The 22,040-nt window shown below is 41.9% G+C and overlaps 1 protein-coding gene across 2 annotated transcripts in view; it reads left to right on the top strand.

Moving 5' to 3' along the window:
- The window catches only part of LOC6049008, a 51,130-nt gene extending 29,690 nt beyond the window's left edge, over nt 1-21,440 (top strand). For both annotated transcript variants that reach the window (XM_038265549.1, XM_038265548.1), the window contains exon 3: nt 19,818-21,440. In XM_038265549.1, coding sequence (XP_038121477.1) covers nt 19,818-21,038 — 1,221 coding nt within the window. In that variant the 3' untranslated portion in view covers nt 21,039-21,440. The remainder of the gene's footprint in view (nt 1-19,817) is intronic.
- The last annotated feature ends 600 nt before the right edge of the window (nt 21,441-22,040 follow it).

Raw genomic sequence — 22,040 nt, 5'->3', positions numbered from 1 at the left:
AAATTTTAAAATTTTAAAATTTTGAAATTTTGAAATTTTGAAATTTTGAAATTTTGAAATTTTAAAATTTTGAAATTTTTGAAATTTTTGAAATTTTTGAAATTTTTGAAATTTTTGAAATTTTTGAAATTTTTGAAATTTTTGAAATTTTTGAAATTTTTGAAATTTTTGAAATTTTTGAAATTTTTGATATTTTTGATATTTTTGATATTTTTTATATTTTTATTCGATAGGGAGTCGAGAAATTACTTTCGAAATATTACGATGGAATGCAATTATCAGATTTCATGTGATTGATGATTTTTGAATGAATAAAATAATTATTAATTTATTTGAATTTTAAATCACGTTTTGAGGTGGAGAAAAAAAGAGCGAATGAACCATGGTTCACAAAAAAAGAATAATTTTTAAACTTGTTATTAATATAATTTATTGATTTTCCAATAAACTGTAGTGTTAAATTTGTTTTTAAGAATTGAAAAAAACAATTTCAAATATTTCAATGCTAATAAAAAAATAATCCCAACATTGTCCCTTAGTGTACTTTTTCAAGTATTTTAGGACAAAAACGGGAAAAAGAATATTTCCTGACATTTTCAAAACGAATATGACAGAATATGACGATAAAATATTTCATTGGGGAGTCTAAAGCAACTTTCTCATCAATATATCGTCGCTTCTGTGCTATCTTGTGACAAACGCCATTTTGGTCGAAAATGAGTTAATGATGGCGTTTCATTAAACTTAACAAACGCTACAAGATGCCATCACCCAATTTTTGAAATTCATTTCCGTTTCCGGGATATCGTTGGGCACACTTGTGACATAGACCAGTTTCTCAACAAATTTTCTGTGCTATCTTGTGACACGTGCAGAGGCAAAAGCAAGCTATAAAACTGTATGGTACCAACAGATGTCACTACACATTTATGTCTAATTTTATAACACCACGTATCACAAGAGAGCACAACATTTTTGAATTGAAAATGTACTACGTGTCACAAGTGTGTTCTTACGAATTAATTAAAGGGCTATTTGAATGTTGATGGAGTTTTGTATGGCGGTTGTCACAAGTGTGCCACCAATATTTTGATGGAGTTTTGTATGGCGGTTGTCACAAGTGTGCCACCAATATTTTGATGGAGTTTTGTATGGCGGTTGTCACAAGTGTGCCACCAATATTTTGATGGAGTTTTGTATGGCGGTTGTCACAAGTGTGCCACCAATATTTTGATGGCGATTTGTATGGCGGTTGTCACAAGTGTGCCACCAATATTTTGATGGAGTTTTGTATGGCGGTTGTCACAAGTGTGCCACCAATATTTTGATGGAGTTTTGTATGGCGGTTGTCACAAGTGTGCCACCAATATTTTGATGGAGTTTTGTATGGCGGTTGTCACAAGTGTGCCACCAATATTTTGATGGAGTTTTGTATGGCGGTTGTCACAAGTGTGCCACCAATATTTTGATGGAGTTTTGTATGGCGGTTGTCACAAGTGTGCCACCAATATTTTGATGGAGTTTTTTGATCAAGTATTCAAAAGGCCCTTGAGTTGCATTGATGGCTTAGGTTTATTTTCAACATAGAATTAAAATCAACAAAATGCATTTATCCAGCAACAGTTCATATGAGAGCAGTTCTCTACGAAATCGATCTTTTTTTTTAATTTATTTTTTTGTATTTTTTTCAATCCGGCTGAAACTTTTTTGGTGCCTTCGGTATGCCCAAAGAAGCCATTTTGCATCATCAGTTTGTCCATATAAACTTCCATACAAATTTGGCAACTGCCCATACAAAAATGATATATGAAAATTTTCAAATCAATTCTAACATTTCTAAAGGGCCAAACTGTCAATATTACGCCCTTTTGAAATGTCAGTCTTGATTTAAAAAAGCCTTGAAATTCCAGAAAAGTTGGCATTTTATGTCCCCTAAAACATATAAAAAATAATGATGGTGATTTGTATGGCGGTGTAACGAATGTAACGGTGTAACGAATGTTACGGTGTAATGAATGTTATATTGGTGGCACACTTGTGACAACCGCCATACAAATCACCATCAAAATATTGGTGGCACACTTGTGACAACCGCCATACAAATCGCCATCAAAATATTGGTGGCACACTTGTGACAACCGCCATACAAAACTCCATCAAAATATTGGTGGCACACTTGTGACAACCGCCATACAAATCGCCATCAAAATATTGGTGGCACACTTGTGACAACCGCCATACAAAACTCCATCAAAATATTGGTGGCACACTTGTGACAACCGCCATACAAATCGCCATCAAAATATTGGTGGCACACTTGTGACAACCGCCATACAAATCACCATCAAAATATTGGTGGCACACTTGTGACAACCGCCATACAAATCGCCATCAAAATATTGGTGGCACACTTGTGACAACCGCCATACAAAACTCCATCAAAATATTGGTGGCACACTTGTGACAACCGCCATACAAAACTCCATCAAAATATTGGTGGCACACTTGTGACAACCGCCATACAAAACTCCATCAAAATATTGGTGGCACACTTGTGACAACCGCCATACAAAACTCCATCAAAATATTGGTGGCACACTTGTGACAACCGCCATACAAATCACCATCAAAATATTGGTGGCACACTTGTGACAACCGCCATACAAAACTCCATCAAAATATTGGTGGCACACTTGTGACAACCGCCATACAAAACTCCATCAAAATATTGGTGGCACACTTGTGACAACCGCCATACAAATCACCATCAAAATATTGGTGGCACACTTGTGACAACCGCCATACAAATCGCCATCAAAATATTGGTGGCACACTTGTGACAACCGCCATACAAATCACCATCAAAATATTGGTGGCACACTTGTGACAACCGCCATACAAATCGCCATCAAAATATTGGTGGCACACTTGTGACAACCGCCATACAAAACTCCATCAAAATATTGGTGGCACACTTGTGACAACCGCCATACAAAACTCCATCAAAATATTGGTGGCACACTTGTGACAACCGCCATACAAAACTCCATCAAAATATTGGTGGCACACTTGTGACAACCGCCATACAAAACTCCATCAAAATATTGGTGGCACACTTGTGACAACCGCCATACAAATCACCATCAAAATATTGGTGGCACACTTGTGACAACCGCCATACAAAACTCCATCAAAATATTGGTGGCACACTTGTGACAACCGCCATACAAAACTCCATCAAAATATTGGTGGCACACTTGTGACAACCGCCATACAAATCACCATCAAAATATTGGTGGCACACTTGTGACAACCGCCATACAAAACTCCATCAAAATATTGGTGGCACACTTGTGACAACCGCCATACAAATCACCATCAAAATATTGGTGGCACACTTGTGACAACCGCCATACAAATCGCCATCAAAATATTGGTGGCACACTTGTGACAACCGCCATACAAATCACCATCAAAATATTGGTGGCACACTTGTGACAACCGCCATACAAATCGCCATCAAAATATTGGTGGCACACTTGTGACAACCGCCATACAAAACTCCATCAAAATATTGGTGGCACACTTGTGACAACCGCCATACAAAACTCCATCAAAATATTGGTGGCACACTTGTGACAACCGCCATACAAAACTCCATCAAAATATTGGTGGCACACTTGTGACAACCGCCATACAAAACTCCATCAAAATATTGGTGGCACACTTGTGACAACCGCCATACAAATCGCCATCAAAATATTGGTGGCACACTTGTGACAACCGCCATACAAAACTCCATCAAAATATTGGTGGCACACTTGTGACAACCGCCATACAAATCGCCATCAAAATATTGGTGGCACACTTGTGACAACCGCCATACAAATCACCATCAAAATATTGGTGGCACACTTGTGACAACCGCCATACAAATCGCCATCAAAATATTGGTGGCACACTTGTGACAACCGCCATACAAAACTCCATCAAAATATTGGTGGCACACTTGTGACAACCGCCATACAAAACTCCATCAAAATATTGGTGGCACACTTGTGACAACCGCCATACAAAACTCCATCAAAATATTGGTGGCACACTTGTGACAACCGCCATACAAAACTCCATCAAAATATTGGTGGCACACTTGTGACAACCGCCATACAAATCACCATCAAAATATTGGTGGCACACTTGTGACAACCGCCATACAAAACTCCATCAAAATATTGGTGGCACACTTGTGACAACCGCCATACAAAACTCCATCAAAATATTGGTGGCACACTTGTGACAACCGCCATACAAATCACCATCAAAATATTGGTGGCACACTTGTGACAACCGCCATACAAATCGCCATCAACATTCAACGAGCCCTTTAATTAATTCTTAGGAACACACTTGGAACACGTAGTACATTTTCAATTCGAAAATTTTGTGCTATCTTGTTACACGTTGATCTGCCATAAATCATAAAAGGTTCGTGTCTAGAATGAAATAATTTTCCATCCGGGGTTATTGTCTGTGCTTTTCGGATATGGGGAAAACCTTTGATTTTCAGGGTTTTCTTGATTTTTCCAACTTTCTTTTGATTGTATTTGTTTAAAGCGTGTTAATGGTTTGATTTTTTGTACTTTTCAATAATTTTTGTATTAATTTAGTTGATTAAAATTGCTTATAGAGCCATTTTACCAGCAATCACGAAAATAGCTGGAAAATCCAAGAAAATCGGGAAAATTTTAACCTTTTATTCCAAATAATAAAAATTTAAATAGTTTCTGATGAATGACAACATTGGATTTAAAAATAATATTGTTTAAGTTCATAAAAACATCAATTTAATGTTAACTTAGTTTGTATGGGAATTTGGGGCACACTTGTGACACGTAGTACATTTTTTACTTTCAGGGCACACTTGTGACACGTGCTTTTCTGATTTTTGTATACTTTCTGTACTATATCTTTTAGTAGGTGTTACTAAATGAGTTCATACTTGGAGCGTTTGTTGAGTGATAGTGTACGAACCGATCGCTTCATTCAGAATGATTCTATCAGTAACTGATGTGAAAATATTCAACTTTAAACTTTAAAAATCGATTTACTCGAAAAGTACTAAATGGCGTTTGTCACAAGATAGCACAGAAGTGACGATATATTGAAAGACTCTTAATAGCATTGATGTCAATCTTTGAACACCACTTAATAGTAATAAATAATTGATTATTAAAACAAAATTAAAAAAAAAAAACTTTGAATTGTATTCATCGTACATTAAAGTATAACCCGAATACAAATATGAGCATTTCAAATTGCTTAACTTGAAAAATATTATCTAAAATCTACTAAATAGCTTGGAGAATTAGGAAAAAAATAAATCCTTTTGCCCGGATAAACTTCAGCTTTTATAGACTTTATCTATCAAATCAGAAAATAGTTAACAGAATATTTTGTCTTAATAAAATATCATCATTAGTTCAATTTTGGCAGAAATAAACGCCATTCAAATATTAATAGCAAATTTCTCCAAATTCCTGCATTTAAGTTTGGATGCCAAGCACCAATCTGTTGCAAACACAGCGAAAACTGAGAGAAGTTTAAATTTAGTGTCTTTTTATAATTTTTTTGACAAAAAATCTATTTTTCATGTATATTTTACATTTCAACGAATTGGAAAATTTAGTTTTCCTGCGCCATTTTTCAGTTTAATATTTAATACATAAATGATAAGAATTAGTTTCAATTATAAAGAATGTTAGATTTTGAAAAAGGAAAGGTAAAATTTAAATAATACGTTAAATCAGCAACATTTTATTAGAGCAAAAAAAAAAGAAAAAAAAAAAACAAACAGGATGTTTCTTATTTAATTTAAGTTAAATCAGTTATTTTAAATTTATACACTCATTTTATTAGTTGAATATTTCATGAACAGCCTTGAGTTGAGGGCCGGTGATAGAACTATTTTGAAAAGCCGTCGTGGGCTGGATGAAATGGCTTTACGGGACGGATCCGGCCCGCGGGCCGGACGTTGGGCAAACCTGGTATAAAATATTGCTTCGATATTTTTTGCATAGGTTCTCTTTTAGTCAATACATAAATTTTAGTTTATTTTTTCTTCTATTCTTACATAACATTTGAAGTCGTTCTGATGATGTTTTATTTCAACCACATTTTAACCACATTCTCAACAAAAAAACACAAACAGACACACACAAAATATAGCATTCTCCATTTTACCAGATAGCCGATCTTGGAAAAACCACACGAATTCCAGCGATAACGAGAAACCGTAATATCCTCTTGTGCCTTCACTTCCCATCCAATCGCAATCGCACAATCCCTCGCAAAACCATCTTCCATAGTAAGAGAAGGGAAAGACAGACCAAGAAGATAACACAAGTTGTTTCTTTTTCTTTTTTTACATTATTTTGTCGAAGACTCTAAAACACTCAAACCAGACTTTTAATGCTTGTCATCATGTTCAGGAAATTGTTGTTTGTGAGTTTTCTACGAAATAGGGGAGAGCGACATGATTTCATTAATTGATAAAAAAAAAACTTTTTTTGGGCTTTTACAAGTACAAGTACAAGTAAAGCTTTACTTGAAAAATTCATAAAAATGTAAAGTTTAATAAAATGAAAAATGATGATTTTTTTCTCTCTAAACTACGATTCACCATCGTAACCACACACACTCACCGCAGTCATCATCGTTGTCGTCACTACAAATCATCATCGTTATGGAAAAGACAATCGCTTATCGCTCAAACGATACTTCGTCGTATTTTCTCCCAGTAACTACGACCGTTATCGTCCGTATTCGTCTTTCACCAGAGTACTTCATGTTCCAATGAATTTCGACTTCAAGTGTGGGGTAATTTGTCATTTTCCGTACAATATTTCTACAAATCATTATCTTTTACCTTTCCCTCTTCCTCGTAAACACAACCCTCGTTTAGACCTACGGTTGAGTGTTTTAACTTTTTCAAAGAGTTTCACCTTTCCTTCACCAAGCTTCGCGTTTTTATCTATATCTTCGGGAACTGGAATTTGTTCGTTTTCGCTGAATATGTGCTTAACGTGAATACCCCTTCATCTGTGTGTGTGTGTTTCAGTATGTATTACTACTGAAAAATTGCAATCGAATTTTGCAAACGTTGCCGCTCTCCTCTCCCCCCAACCCGTCGACACATTACCCACCTGAGGTGAGCTGCGCGAGCAAAAGTGTTGCACTACTTTCTGACTCTTGTGCTCGCGATTTTCTCGCGGAAATTAGTATTCGCGTGGTACAAACCAAACAGCAACACGCGGTGGGGCACAGAGCTGCTAGCGTTATGCAAGGCTTCTTCGCAACGGTTGGTGCAGCACTGACTGGAAGCGTACAGCGAGTGTGCCGTGGTTATTAAATAAAATATGGGAAAAATGTGTATTAAAACCGTTACTTCAATAAGGTAAAAGCCAACTATTTTGAAATGAAAAAGAAATCAAAACTATAATTTTAATGAACGAAAACTGATAAACTTTAATTTCCATCGTAAAAAAAACATAAATTTTGATAAACTCTAGATGGACGAATTTCTTTTTATTGAAGCCCTAAGGGCAATTTTTTTGCCAAACAAGTTAAAAAAAAATCTTTTTTGAAGATCTTGAATTTACTATAACAATCCTTTTCAAATTAAAAATTCCATAAATACAAAAAAAAAAATCATTTTAGTTAACCCTCTACCACAGAGAACAGATGTACATCTAGCTTGTGTGTAAACACATATAACTTGTGTGTAAACACTGTTGCACTAATAAAATGCGTTGCATACAACCTTGCATCAAAGAAATTAGAGTGTGCAGGATACGCTTGGCGGCGCCACCGTCGCGGCTCAGAATACTTGACTTAACAATGAAAAAGACTCAATAATTTCGAAAGAAAATAAATGTAAACCTCGCTTAAATATAAAATTCACTTTTGTATAATTCCAGTTGACTAAAAATAATGAAAAAATGATTTAACATTAACGAAAACATAATAGAACATTCATTCAAAAATGATTTTTCAAGCGACAACTTAAAATAGTCCCTTTACACATATTATGTCTGATTTCGTTTTGTTTACCTTCTTTGGCGCGTAAAATTGCAACCCTCTGATGAAGGACAGTCAGACATTGGTCTGATGTCGTTCGTACGGAATGTTTTATGCAGAGATTAGATGGTCCAACGTTCTGCTACTGTAGGCTATCATGATTTTGGAAGTGGCGCTATCTAGGCGAATGGTGGACACCCTAGCTCTTTTCAACGTATTTTGGTTTGAATTTTTACACACTGTACAGTTCTTACCGCGGACCAGCTGGGGAGGACGCAAGCGGACGACGTCGTTCGGATCGGCGGAGATGTTCGTTTTCCGGCACACGCACGTGCTCACGGTGAAGACGGTCTTCGGGGGGTTTTCAACCCCAGTTTCACCCTTTTCGGGCCAAAAAAATCCAACACACGCGGCGTTTACGATAAACTACACTTTATTGCGCAAAACACGTTTTATTGGGGCAAACCACTAATTTTATTTGGTGTCGAACGACACTGATCGAGGATCGCGTAGATGTTCTTGCGCGCGTGGTCGGTACACTAATAAAGCTGCTCTGATATTCTCGCGCTATCACGGGTCAAGCTAAAGGTAGTGTGCGTGGCAACTGACCGATCGCTATCGATCGTGCCTTTTATCAGTGGGGGTTGAATACAATACAAGTGATCGCGATAGAAAGAGGAACGTGATCCACAGATCAGGGCTTCTAAACCTAACTAATACCTTAAGCCTAAACATGCCGGCCGCCTTGAAAGGCCATGCTTTTCAAACCTAAACCTATACACAAATTTCATACGGCACTGTTATCATTTTGTTTTAGTTTCTAGTATCTAAGTGTGAGTGTTCTATAAAAAGATTTGTTTGTTATCACTGTGCGAGCTCTACACAATGCCTAAGGTTTTTCTTATTTTGTTCTTTTGCACCGATCTTGAGGCAAGGCCTGCTGCGATGCAACCCACCAAGGTTGTTACGAGTGCTGCGACTGCTACAGTACTGCGACGGTACTTCTACGGTTGATTCTGCTTGCTGAACTGGTTCTAGGTGTTTTTGGTGTCTTCTACGATGCTCTGCTACGCTCGAGTGCACTGGCCGGTGCACTGGAGTTCTACGTCGATGCACACGCCAGCAGCGCTGGGTGCCAGGTGGTGTCGATGGTGACGATTGCTGCGGATGAGAAAACCCGCTTTTTATCACGAAATTAACAAAATGGAAACAACTTGCCTGGAGCGGAGGCCGTGGAGGCCTCCGCAGCCGCCTCCAGCACCGTTGACGACGACTGGTACGCCGCTGATGTGCTGTCCAAAGGTTCTACTGCGCTGATACTGCGATGACGGGGGACGTCCGGGTGATCAATCCTTCCGTTTGTTGGTCGAGTACAGAATCAGCTGGCCAAGCAACGCGTCCGCTGCCGGGCTGAGTGTTCTGGATTGTCTTGCTGCTTGATTTTGAGGCGATTTAGGGCTTATCATTTGCGTTTGTTACCATGCACCGAAACCAGAGATAAAACATGCTTGACGATACGAGACTAGGGCAACCATAACCAATTCGATTGATGTGGAAAGCTTGGACTTGGGGTTGGGCGAGTTTGTTCAAAATTGGTTCACCGTATCACGGGCGTGATCGGGTTGGACATCAAAAAGGTTGCAAATTGTGTGGGTGAACCCTACATAGAGTGACCGATAAGGTAGCGCCGGCTGTCATGACTTGCGCTCCGCACAGCCACAACTAGTGGGAATTACCACTCCGACACGCTTGTACCCAACGAAACGTGGCCGATAAGGTAGCGCCGACCGTCATGACTTGCGCGCCGCACAGTCACGTTCGTGGGATTTACCACTTCTAGTTCTCGTCAGCTGCTTCGTCGATGTTGTCCTGAATCGGCAGGACACAGATCTTGGAGATGCTTCTGTCGAATTTGCCATCATGGGTGCGGACGGTTACTACTCGAATGTTGTCGTCCGAGCCCTTGTAGACTGCTACTACGCGTGCTAACTTCCACTTGAGCGGGGGCAGATTGTCCTCCTTGAGTAGGACCATGGTTCCGATCTTGATGTTATCCCGCTGTTTCGTCCATCTGGTTCTGTTCTGCAGGTTCGACAGGTACTCAGTCTTCCACTTTCTCCAAATCTGCTGTACGAATGCTTGAGTTCTCTGCCACAGCGCTAAACGATTCTCTGGGATCTCTTGAAGATCAGGCTCTGGAACAGCAGCGAGCGGCCGTCCAGTCAAAAAGTGTCCGGGCGTTAAAGCGTCGAAATCGTCCGGATCGTTACTCAGCGGAGTTAACGGACGCGAGTTGAGAATTGCTGCTATTTGCTGGACTACGGTGTGCAACTCGTCGTACGTCAACGTTCTGCTGCCTATCGTTTTGCGGAAATGTGCCTTGAATGATTTTACCGCCGCCTCCCACAACCCACCAAAGTTGGGGGAGCGGGGCGGAATGAACTTGAATTCTATCCCATCTTCCTCTGCGGTGCGTACTATCGTGTGCTGTGCAAGCTGATCAAGCAACTGTTGAAGTAGCTTCTGCAGTTCTCGATTTGCTCCTACAAAGTTGGTAGCGTTGTCACACATGACAAGCTGTGGTTTTCCTCGGATGGCCACGAAACGCTTGAACGCGGCCAGGAACGCCTGGGTTGACAAATCTGCTACTACTTCCATGTGAACCGCCTTCGTGACCAAACAGACAAAAATTGCCACAAAGCACTTGACCGGTACACTGCGCCGAATTGGGTATCGGATGTAGAACGGTCCGCAAAAGTCTACTCCGACCTTCTGAAAAGCTGCTGCAGGACAGACGCGTACCGACGGCAAGTCAGCCATGAGCTGCTCGTGCACACGTGGCTTGGTCTTGAAGCAGTCTACGCACCGATGGATCGTCTGGCGAGCCAGACTTCGAATGTTCGTTGGCCAATACTTCCCTCGTACTGCGGCGATCAGCAGCTGCTGACCGGCGTGATATAGCATCCAATGGTAGTACGCCATCACGATCTTGGTGAATGGGTGCTGATGATGCAGGATGATCGGGTGCTTGCGACTCTCAGGAACTGGTGCGTTCATCAGCCGGCCGCCGACGCGCATTACTCCATCTATCAGCCGAGGGTTGAGCGCAAGCAGCTTCGACGAGGGTTGAATCGGCTTCTTCTTGGTCAAATCCGCTACTTCTTCGGGAAAACTTTCTGTTTGTGCCACCCGAATCAAAAACGTCAATGCTTCTCGTAGCTCCACGTGCGACAATTCTCCAGTTCTCCGGCAATCTCGATTTGTACGTTTGGCGTTATGCGCAAAGCGACGAACCCACGCGACCAGACGGATGAGCTCGTGGTAGTTGGAACGCAGAGAAAAGAGTTCGTTCGGTGGACGAGCTCGAGCGGGCAATGAAACTGTAGATCTCTCCTCCTTCAAAGCGAGCTCTGACTCTGGTGCGCGGTTGCCGAGCTTTGGCCACTGTTCTTGTTCCAAAAGTAAATATTGCAGACGACCGTACCATTCTGGCTTGTACAGCAACTCGGCCGGAGTACAACCACGTGAAATAATATCAGCGGGATTGTCTACTCCGGCGATGTGAGACCACACGCCGTCTACGGTGACGTGTTGGATCTCCGAGACCCTGTTAGCGACAAACGGTTTCCAGCGGGACGGAAGTGAAGCTAACCAACATAGCACTATCATCGAGTCCGTCCAGAAAAATGCTTGAATCTCCTGCTGAATGCTACGACGGACCAGGTCATAGAGATGACAGAGCAGTAGTGCTGCTGATAGTTCGAGTAGAGTGATGTCACGCTTCTTCTTCTTTCGAGCTAGGTCTTCAAGAGGCGCAACTCTGGACTTCGACGTGATCAAGTGCAGCGTGATCAGTCCGTCGACCTGAACTGCTCGCAGGTACAGACAAGCTCCGTAAGCTTGTTGTGAAGCATCACAGAAACCGTGAAACTGTACGCTTGCCAAGCATCCACTAAAACCAATCCAACGGGGAATACGGAGTGTATCCAACGCCATCAGATTCCGACGATATTCCAACCAGTAGTTTCGATGGTCCTCTGCCAGGGTTTGATCCCAACCGTACTTCTCCTGCCAAAGCTTCTGGATGAATATTTTAGCCTGCACGACAACAGGTCCGATGAGTCCAACTGGATCAAAAATGCTCGCGGTGTCCGAGAGAACAACCTTCTTGGTGATTGGCGATTCCGATTTCCACTTCGGTGCCTTGAATCGGAAGCTGTCCGTGCTGGGCTCCCAAATCAATCCTAGCGTTTTGACGAACGACGAAGATGAATCCAACTCCAAAATATTCCGTTCATCCCTAAGCTCTGGCGGAATTGTTTCCAAAATCTCTGAACTGTTCGAAGTCCACTTTCGTAGGGTAAAACCCACCGTGTCCAGAAGATCCACAAGTTCCTCGACGAGCGCTATTCCGTTGTCGATGGTTGCTGCTCCCGACAGAAGATCATCAACATAAAAATCTCTCCCAACGACTTTCGCCGCCAAGGGATGGCTTTCTTGTCCGATTACGGATAGCTGCTGGAGACATTTGGTGGCCAAGTAAGGCGCCGACGCAGTGCCATAGGTTACTGTGGTCAACTGGTAGGCCTTGGCTGGATCGCTAGGGTTGTCACGCCACCAAATCCGTTGAAGAGGTTGATCTGCTTCGTCCATCCGCACCATACGATACATTTTCGCTACATCCGCAACCAGCGCGTACTTCCAGCAACGGAACCGTAGAATAATCGGCAACAGATCGTCCTGGACGACTGGTCCAACCATCAGTCCGTCGTTCAGCGAAACACCCGTAGTTGTGCGGCAAGAGGCGTCAAAGACGACTCTGAGTTTTGTTGTTGTGCTCTCCGGTCTTAATACGGCGTGGTGAGGTAGAAAGTACGTGCGCTGAGCAGTATCATCCTCTGGCACTTCCACCATGTGTCCCATGGCTAGATATTCCTGAATGAACTCGGTGTACAGTGTTTTTAGCGTGCTGTTCACTGCGAACCGACGTTCCATGCCTTCCAACCGTTTCAGAGCGATGTCCTTGGAGTCCCCTAATCTTTCCATCACGTAATCCTTCTTCGGCAGCTGAACTACAAATCTGCCTTTTGCATCTCGAACTGTTGTTTTCGCAAAAATCTCCTCGCACATCGACTCCTCTACGGAGTGTGCGCTCCGGGTGTTGCAAGACTCCAAATCCCAAAATCTGCTGACTAGCTCTCGTAGGTCGACGTTGTGACAGGAATACGCAAGCGTTTTCGGAATGTTGCTGTAGCTGCTGGGAATCCTGCCGGAAACTACCCAACCTAGCACGGTATGCTGAAGTGTGGGTCCTTCGTCTGAGAGCTTCAATCTTCCATCTGCCAGTAGATCGTAGTAGAACTCTGCGCCTAAGATGATGTCAATCGGACCAGGCTTGTAAAACTCGGGGTCCGCGAGCATGAGATCATCTGGAATGTTCAGCTGTTGCACGTTGATCTTCTCAGTTGGAAGTCTAGACGTGAGCTTCGGCAGCACGTGCAGCTGAATGTTGTCCGAGTACGGCGAGATACGCAGAGATCGCGGAAATACTGTTGCTTCTACGACCTTCGTTGACTGTACCACCGAACCTCCGATGCCTGCGACAGACAGGCAGCTGGCAGCTTCGACCAGCTTCAACTTTTGGGCAAGGTTCGTCGTGATGAAACAGTATTCCGAGCAAGAGTCCAGCAGGGCTCTCGCGTATTGAGTGTTTCCGTAGCGATCAGTAAGACGCACTACGGCCGTTGAGAGCAGAACTTGGCGGTATGGTTGTTCGGTTGTAGTTGATAATGCAATTGCGTTCGAGGGGGAGGGGCGACCTGTGGTGTTAGGTGGTTGTGTTTGCGAATTTGTGCTTGCTATGGAAAGTGATTGTGATGGTCGGTTGTTCTGAGTGGGTTGGTTGTGTTGGGTTTGGCCAGTTGGCTGTGTCTGTGTGTTGTTCTGTGTTCGATTCTGTGAGGGTGGGACGGAGGAACCGTTATGCTGCACCGCTGATGCTGCTCCACCATTCGTTGATCCGATGTGCAGCATAGTATGATGCTTCTGCCTACAATGCCTGCAGCTCCCACTTGTACAGTTCCGAATCAGATGCAACGGCGACAAACAATTCAAGCACAGCCCGTTTCGCTTGACTGCTTCGTAACGTTCTTGGACAGTCATTTGCTGAAACTTCTGGCACCTAAAAGCTGAATGGGGATACTCCTTACAGAACGGACACCTACGCTGTTGTTGTTGATGTTGTTGCTTCGCCTGCACAAACGCGTGACCTGTTGTAAACTTCTGCTTCTTCACCTCAGGGTTGTTGGATTTGACCGCCTGGAGAATCGAGCACTGGCTTCTTAAGAACTCGACCAAATCCGTGTATTTGGGCACCTCTTTGGACTTGTGATGATTTTCCCAGTGACGGATAGTGGCAGGATCTAATCTGGAACACACCATGTGCACCAAAACGGTACTCCACTGTGCAGTGTTCTCCCCGATTTTGTCCAGCATTTGAAGGTTTCGGTCAAACTCGCTGATGAGGTGATTCAACGCATTGTAACTCTCCTTTTTCATCGGTTCTAAAGCAACCAACGCGTCAAGATGAGCCTTCACGATGAGCTTTTGTGCTCGTATTTTTCTGCAGCAAATCCCACGCAATAGAGTAGTTTTCGGAGGACATCTTGACCGTCTCAATCTCCAGCAACGCCTTGTCGAACAGCGAAGAACGAAGATAGCTAAATTTGTCCATTTCTGTGAGCTGATCGTTGTTGTGAATCAAACTCAGGAACATGTCACGAAATGTGACCCATTCGCAAAGTTCACCTCCGAAGCTGGGCAGCTTAATTTCTGGTAGCTTCACGTGAGACAGTGCGTTGGTGTGCTGCTGTACGGGGACGTTCTGCTGAGTTTCGGCCACTTTTGACTCCACTGGCTTCGGCAGCAGAGCTTTTAGGGAAGACTTCAAGTTACAGTACATGTCTTCAACCTCCTTGGATATGTGCGCATTCTCAGCATTACGTTCGTCAGTGCGTACAGACAGGCGAGCCTTCTTTTCCTCTGGAGTCTCCTTCACAGCCACCACTTCCTCTTCATCAGTCTCCTCAAGAATCAGCTCAATTTTCCTCCGAACAACGTAAAATTTCTTCATCGCTGCATCCAACATCTCGATCCTAGTCACAAGTTCACCAGCATGCACTTCCGGTTTGTAGTTGTTCTTGAACTGGCTTACGGACTCGAGAGTATTCCGCAGCTGCTGTTCTTGCTTCCTCAAATCTCTAAGCTCACTCATTTTTGCACACTTTTCGTCTGGTACGTAAAATAACAAATTGTGTTCTGACTAGACACTGAACATTTAACACAAAACGAAAAGAAAACTTCACTGTAATCTACGAAATAACAAGTTGTGTTCTTATTGGCACTTTGAGCACTGATTGATTGATTTTAAAGTCCACTTTTCTGCTACACTTTCTACCGCAAATCTCCGACTGGAACGCTCCAACCGGAAACAGCACGACCGGAACACGACCGCGATTCTACTCAACGTCCCACGATTGACAGAGTGACAGAACAACAGATAATCAGACTGCAGCGAAGGGGAACCGACCCAGCGAACATCAAGCCAAAAATTGCCAGCAGAACCCAAGACCATCAATCTGGAGAACCCAACTCAAGGACTAGTAGCTTTCCATGAAATGTGCAAGCAAACGGAGTTTCAAATGAAGTTGTCGTTTATTTATTCGCAAAATTGTACACGATCCACCTTTCAATCCATCTAATTCTTCAGCGTACGTCTCATGCTTGACGTGCCACAGGTCGCATGCAAAACCTCCCTACACCAAAACCAACCAAAGTTCATGCTCTTAATCTAGTCCTGTTTCTGTTAAACTGCTACTCCCTCGCTGATCTCGTTCCTGCTCCACACCAGCTTCGAGCCGGCGTCAGCGACGCGGCGATCGACGATTCCCACTGGAACGCGTGGCCGCCAACAGCAATGGCGGTTTTCCGCGGCGCGGCCTTGCCGCCGCTTATTCTTCTTCAGCGCCTTCTTCGTTTTTATACGCACTTTTTTCGCGCACCACTATTGTTCACACTCGCACTTTTGTCCCTTTCGCGGGTCACTTTTGTCCGATGCGAGCCTATTGTTCGCGACGCGCTTCTCCCGCGGCGTCACTCCTGTCCAGCGGTCTTTGGTCCCCGGATGCCCTTCGACATCCGGTTCGAAGGACCACAAAATGTACAGTTCTTACCGCGGACCAGCTGGGGAGGACGCAAGCGGACGACGTCGTTCGGATCGGCGGAGATGTTCGTTTTCCGGCACACGCACGTGCTCACGGTGAAGACGGTCTTCGGGGGGTTTTCAACCCCAGTTTCACCCTTTTCGGGCCAAAAAAATCCAACACACGCGGCGTTTACGATAAACTACACTTTATTGCGCAAAACACGTTTTATTGGGGCAAACCACTAATTTTATTTGGTGTCGAACGACACTGATCGAGGATCGCGTAGATGTTCTTGCGCGCGTGGTCGGTACACTAATAAAGCTGCTCTGATATTCTCGCGCTATCACGGGTCAAGCTAAAGGTAGTGTGCGTGGCAACTGACCGATCGCTATCGATCGTGCCTTTTATCAGTGGGGGTTGAATACAATACAAGTGATCGCGATAGAAAGAGGAACGTGATCCACAGATCAGGGCTTCTAAACCTAACTAATACCTTAAGCCTAAACACACACGTTTTTCAATGCTGTTTGTTCAATGATATACGGGTCATTCCAGGTCAAATGAGTACACTTTTGGACTCGACCTTCACCGATTTGGATCAAACTTGGAGGGAACGTTTATCTATCGATAGTTAACAGAAATCCCAAATTTGGTGCTGATTAGACCATCCCTCTATTTTTGGCGATTCTCTAAAAAAAAATTTTTTTCTTTTAATCATAACTTTGCAACTATTTAAGCAAAAGACTTTCTACAGGTTGCATTTTATGGAAAATTGTCCAAGGAATTCGATAAAAATAAAATTTTGACCCTCAAATGCCCACTAATATTATATTTTATCGTTTTAAGTATAAAAATTCAGTTTTGACCAATTGCTTACATTTTAATTTGTTTTATTTTATCACCATCGTGTTCCCCGGACAATTTTACATAATAATCAATGTAAACTTCAAACTAAAATGAACTATTGACGAGATACAGCGATTTTACTGAAAAAAGTTTGATTTTGCGCAGCACTCGGAAGTTCATGGTGTACTTTTTAACAAAAAGGAATGAATCTCGCATAATTCGGTTTTTATATGTGAGAAACATATTTCGGATTTGAATTCATCGGACAGAGTGCAGTGCAAAATCAAACTTTTTTCAGTAAAATCGCTGTATCTCGCCAATAGTTCATTTTAGTTTGAAGTCTATATTGATTATTATGTAAAATTGTCCGGGGAACACGATGGCGATAAAAAAAATTAAAAAAATATAATCAATTGGTCAACACTGAATTTTTATACTTAAAACGTTAAAATATAATATTAGTGGGCATTTAAGGGTTAAAATTTTATTTCTATCGAATTTCTTGGACAATTTTCTATAAAATGCAACCTGTAGAAAGTCTTTTGCTCAAATAGTTGCAAAGTTATGATTAAAAGAAAAAAAAGTTTTTTAGAAAATCGTCAAAAAAGAGGGCGGTGCCAAAAATAGAGGGATGGTCCAATCAGCACCAAACTTGGGATTTCTGTTAACTATCAATAGATAAACGTTCCCTCCAAGTTTGGTCCAAATCGGTGAAGGTCGAGTCCAAAATTGTACTCAGTTGACCCATACATCTGTTCTCTGTGCCTCTGCTGCCCAAATTTTTTTCGGAAATTTTTATTTTCTTGTTTAGTGAGGTCATTTTAAGAAACTTTTGTTCTACGAAAAACTTCACTTCTCTTGTTTTATGTTTTCCTTGTTTTAATTTGCATTTGGTTAGTTTATGTTTGTTTTTGGTTTTATTTGTCCTATTTTACCTCTTTCTATCATTACATTTTTCATTTCTAACTTTTTCATATTTTTACAACAACTTTTTTTTCTAATTTTTTGATCGTTTTTAATATTTTCTGTTAAAGAATGGCACCATTTTCATTTAAAATTTAAAAAAGGGAATACTGCAAACTTCAATTATAGGAAATGTTAGTAAAAATACAGCCAAAGTTGAGTCAAATGAAACAAGTAAAATTTTCTAAAATTTTAAGAGTTCTTCTTCTAATACTTTTTAAAGATCAAAGATAAAAGATGGATTTTTGGAGATTTTTCAGATCGAAGCCCGTCTAATGGCAGGGTTAGGTTGTAGAGGGTTAATTTAATGAATTGAGGGCATCCTGCTCTCGGTTGATTTGGATTTGGATTTGGATTTGGATTTGGATTTGGATTTGGATTTGGATTTGGATTTGGATTTGGATTTGGATTTGGATTTGGATTTGGATTTGGATTTGGATTTGGATTTGGATTTGGATTTGGATTTGGATTTGGATTTGGATTTGGATTTGGATTTGGATTTGGATTTGGATTTGGATTGGATTTGGATTTGGTTGGATTTGGATTTGGATTTGGATTTGGATTTGGATTTGGATTTGGATTTGGTTGGATTTGGATTTGGTTGGATTTGGTTGGTTGGTTGGATTTGGTTGGATTTGGATTTGGATTTGGTTGGATTTGGATTTGGTTGGATTTGGATTTGGTTGGATTTGGATTTGGATTTGGTTGGATTTGGATTGGATTTGGATTTGGATTTGGATTTGGATTTGGATTTGGATTTGGATTTGGATTTGGATTTGGTTGGATTTGGTTGGATTTGGATTTGGATTTGGATTTGGATTTGGATTTGGTTGGTTGGATTTGGATTTGGATTTGGATTTGGATTTGGATTTGGATTTGGATTTGGATTTGGATTTGGATTTGGATTTGGATTTGGATTTGGATTTGGATTTGGATTTGGATTTGGATTTGGATTTGGATTTGGATTTGGATTTGGATTTGGATTTGGATTTGGATTTGGATTTGGATTTGGATTTGGATTTGGATTTGGATTTGGATTTGGATTTGGATTTGGTTGGATTTGGATTTGGATTTGGATTTGGATTTGGTTGGATTTGGTTGGATTTGGATTTGGTTGGTTGGATTTGGATTTGGATTTGGATTTGGATTTGGATTTGGATTTGGATTTGGATTTGGATTTGGATTTGGATTTGGATTTGGATTTGGATTTGGATTTGGTTTTGGATTTGGATTTGGATTTGGATTTGGATTTGGATTTAGATTTGGATTTGGATTTGGATTTGGATTTGGATTTGGATTTGGATTTGGATTTGGATTTGGATTTGGATTTGGATTTGGATTGGGATTTGAATTTGAACTGAAACTTTGAATTAGTACAATTTTATTAATGCGCCGCCGAGCGCACGGACTAAGTCCGGTGCATAAATTCATATTTTTTGGGTCTACGAACACATTTTTGTAGAATTGGAATAGTTTATTGCCTATTAAATTCCAAAATGCCGTTTTGCAACATTTAATCACTGCCATTTCGGCAGTCATCTTAGATTTATAAATTCTGAATCACTTTAGAAATTCTGAATCACTTTAGAAATTCTGAATCACTTTAGAGTAGTTAATGGGCCATTTATGTTTGCTACTTTGCTCTAGGAATAATAACATTTTAAGAAGAACCAAAATTCTATTAAAAGATGCACGAATCATCCACTAATAACAATCTTTCTTTTCCAGGACCGTTCCTCACCCGCCACAACCAAAAAACCCTCCAACATCAACTGGCCCCGCATCGAGCGCGTCTGCGGCACCGTGCCGATCTACCTCAAGAACCTGCTCAAGATGTGCGGCTACGAGCAGGAGAGCAGCCTGCGCAGCCTCAACGACGACGACTTTGTGGACATGGAGCGGTTCGCGCGCGAGGAGCTGATCCACCTGGTGCCGCTGACGCAGTTTTACTTTCACATCTTCTGCAACGATCCGGCGCGCGAGTTCCGGCTGGTGCCCGGCCACCGGAAATTGCTGCTGCAGATGAGTGCCTACCTGAACTACACGACGGCAGCGAACGAGCTGCAGCGGATGGATCCGATGATTAACAACAACAACAATGGGAGTGTGGTGAATCATAACAACGGGGGAAGCAATCACCACATTAGCAGTAGTCGGATGGAACAACGGCCGGTGGCCGTGGAGCGGATGGAGCGAATGGAACGGGTTGAGAGGCCACCGGTGGCCGTTGCGCCTGAGAGGACTGTGGCGGACATGAGTTTGGTACGGGAGTTGAGGGAGCAGCGAGCGTTGATGCAGCAACTTCAGCTTCAGCAGCACCAGCAGCAGCAGGAATTGGCGAACCAGATGCCGGAAATGCTCCAGGAGCACATTCCGGACATCAAGACGATATCGGTGAAGAACCCGCCGTTTGCGTTTGAACAGGCCACGGTCTATCCACCGTTGAGTGACGAAGCCCGCGTCAAGAAGATCCAGAACATCATCATCAAGCTGATCGAGATGTGGAGCGACAAACAACCGATCAAGCTGCAGCTCACCGAGGAGATGATCAACGTCACGTACGAACTGAACGGGTACAACGCCTTCATCAAGTGCCCGATGTGTGCCGTCCAGATCAAGGTGTCCAAACTGCCCACCAAGAAGGGCGACCGCTTCGTGATCTCCAACTTTTCCAAGCACGTCATCAAGATGCACTTCTCCCAGCAGCAGCAACAGCAACTCTCCCAATCCCAGCAGCAACAGCTCAACGACAGCAGCAGCCGGTCCAGCCTGGACAATTCCGCCTTTTACGGAGGAGAGAACTCCGACTCGAACAACTACCCCTTCGACGAGTTCCAGATCAAGCGGGCCCGGCTCGAGGATGAAGAGGACGAAGAGGGGGAAGTTCTGCCCCAGATGCTGCATCCCTACGTTAGCATAAAGGACGAAGTGATCGACCTGGACGCGTAGCTTTAGCTCCCGTGTACTGAAAGAAAGAAATAGCTAAAATTCGAAACTCACTAGGCGATAAGATGGAGGAATTTATTTAATACAGGACAAAACAAACAAAAGATTCTATTAGATGTTAGGAGAGCGCGCGATTGCGCAACATTCAAAAGACTTTACACCCACGTTTATTAGATTGTTTTTTTCGTCGTTTAGCTTTAGTTGGTGCACGATCCAAGACAGACATTCACACAACGTGCGTGTAAATAGGCTGACTTAGTTAGTTATTTAGTTTTTTTTGTATACCGATTAGCATTATACACCGATCGATTCCGACATATTTTTTAAAACCATTATTATCATCTTCCAATTCCAATAAATTATGCACTCCCCACATTTCATATAATGAAAGCAAATTGAACAACAGTGTTGGCCTGTTTTATTTTATATGGACAATCACAACTCCCGGAAAGATATTGATTGCTTAGTGGGGCGGCTAGTGTAGACAAACTATTAATAGTTTCTTTGACTGTGATAAGTTATTTATGAGTGGCGTGATTTTAACCGAGATCGATATTTTAAAGCAGTGGTTGACACATTTGTTCGCTTTGATGTCGTACTTCATAAGGCACTGATTAGAAAATAATTCTCCGTTTGAATGCGTTTTTACTCAAATTTCACCTAAAATTATTTAATGAAAAATCTGTATTTTAAAATGCATTTTAGAGTCGTTTAAATTTTATCATATTCCGTTTTAAACAACATTCTGTAAGCGGAAGTTCAAAAATATGTTGATTGATTAAAAACTGTAACAGAAAATAGTGTGTTCATTACGATGTAACAAAACGGGTCAATTTTGTTGACATTTCAGGGCATAATCTCCTAGATGAGCTGAACCCGAATCCCGAATGGTTAAATGAGATTTAACCAGTGAAATCGGTTCGGTTTGGTTTTTGCCAGTTTTGAGCCTATTGATGATTTTTGCAATTCCTAATTTAAAACACCACCGCTGAAAATTTTAACTTT

This window comes from Culex quinquefasciatus, chromosome 3 (assembly GCF_015732765.1).
Source record: "Culex quinquefasciatus strain JHB chromosome 3, VPISU_Cqui_1.0_pri_paternal, whole genome shotgun sequence".
Classification (NCBI taxonomy): domain Eukaryota; kingdom Metazoa; phylum Arthropoda; class Insecta; order Diptera; family Culicidae; genus Culex; species Culex quinquefasciatus.
Note: the sequence above shows the minus strand (reverse complement) of the source record. Positions and strands in the feature narration are given on the sequence as shown.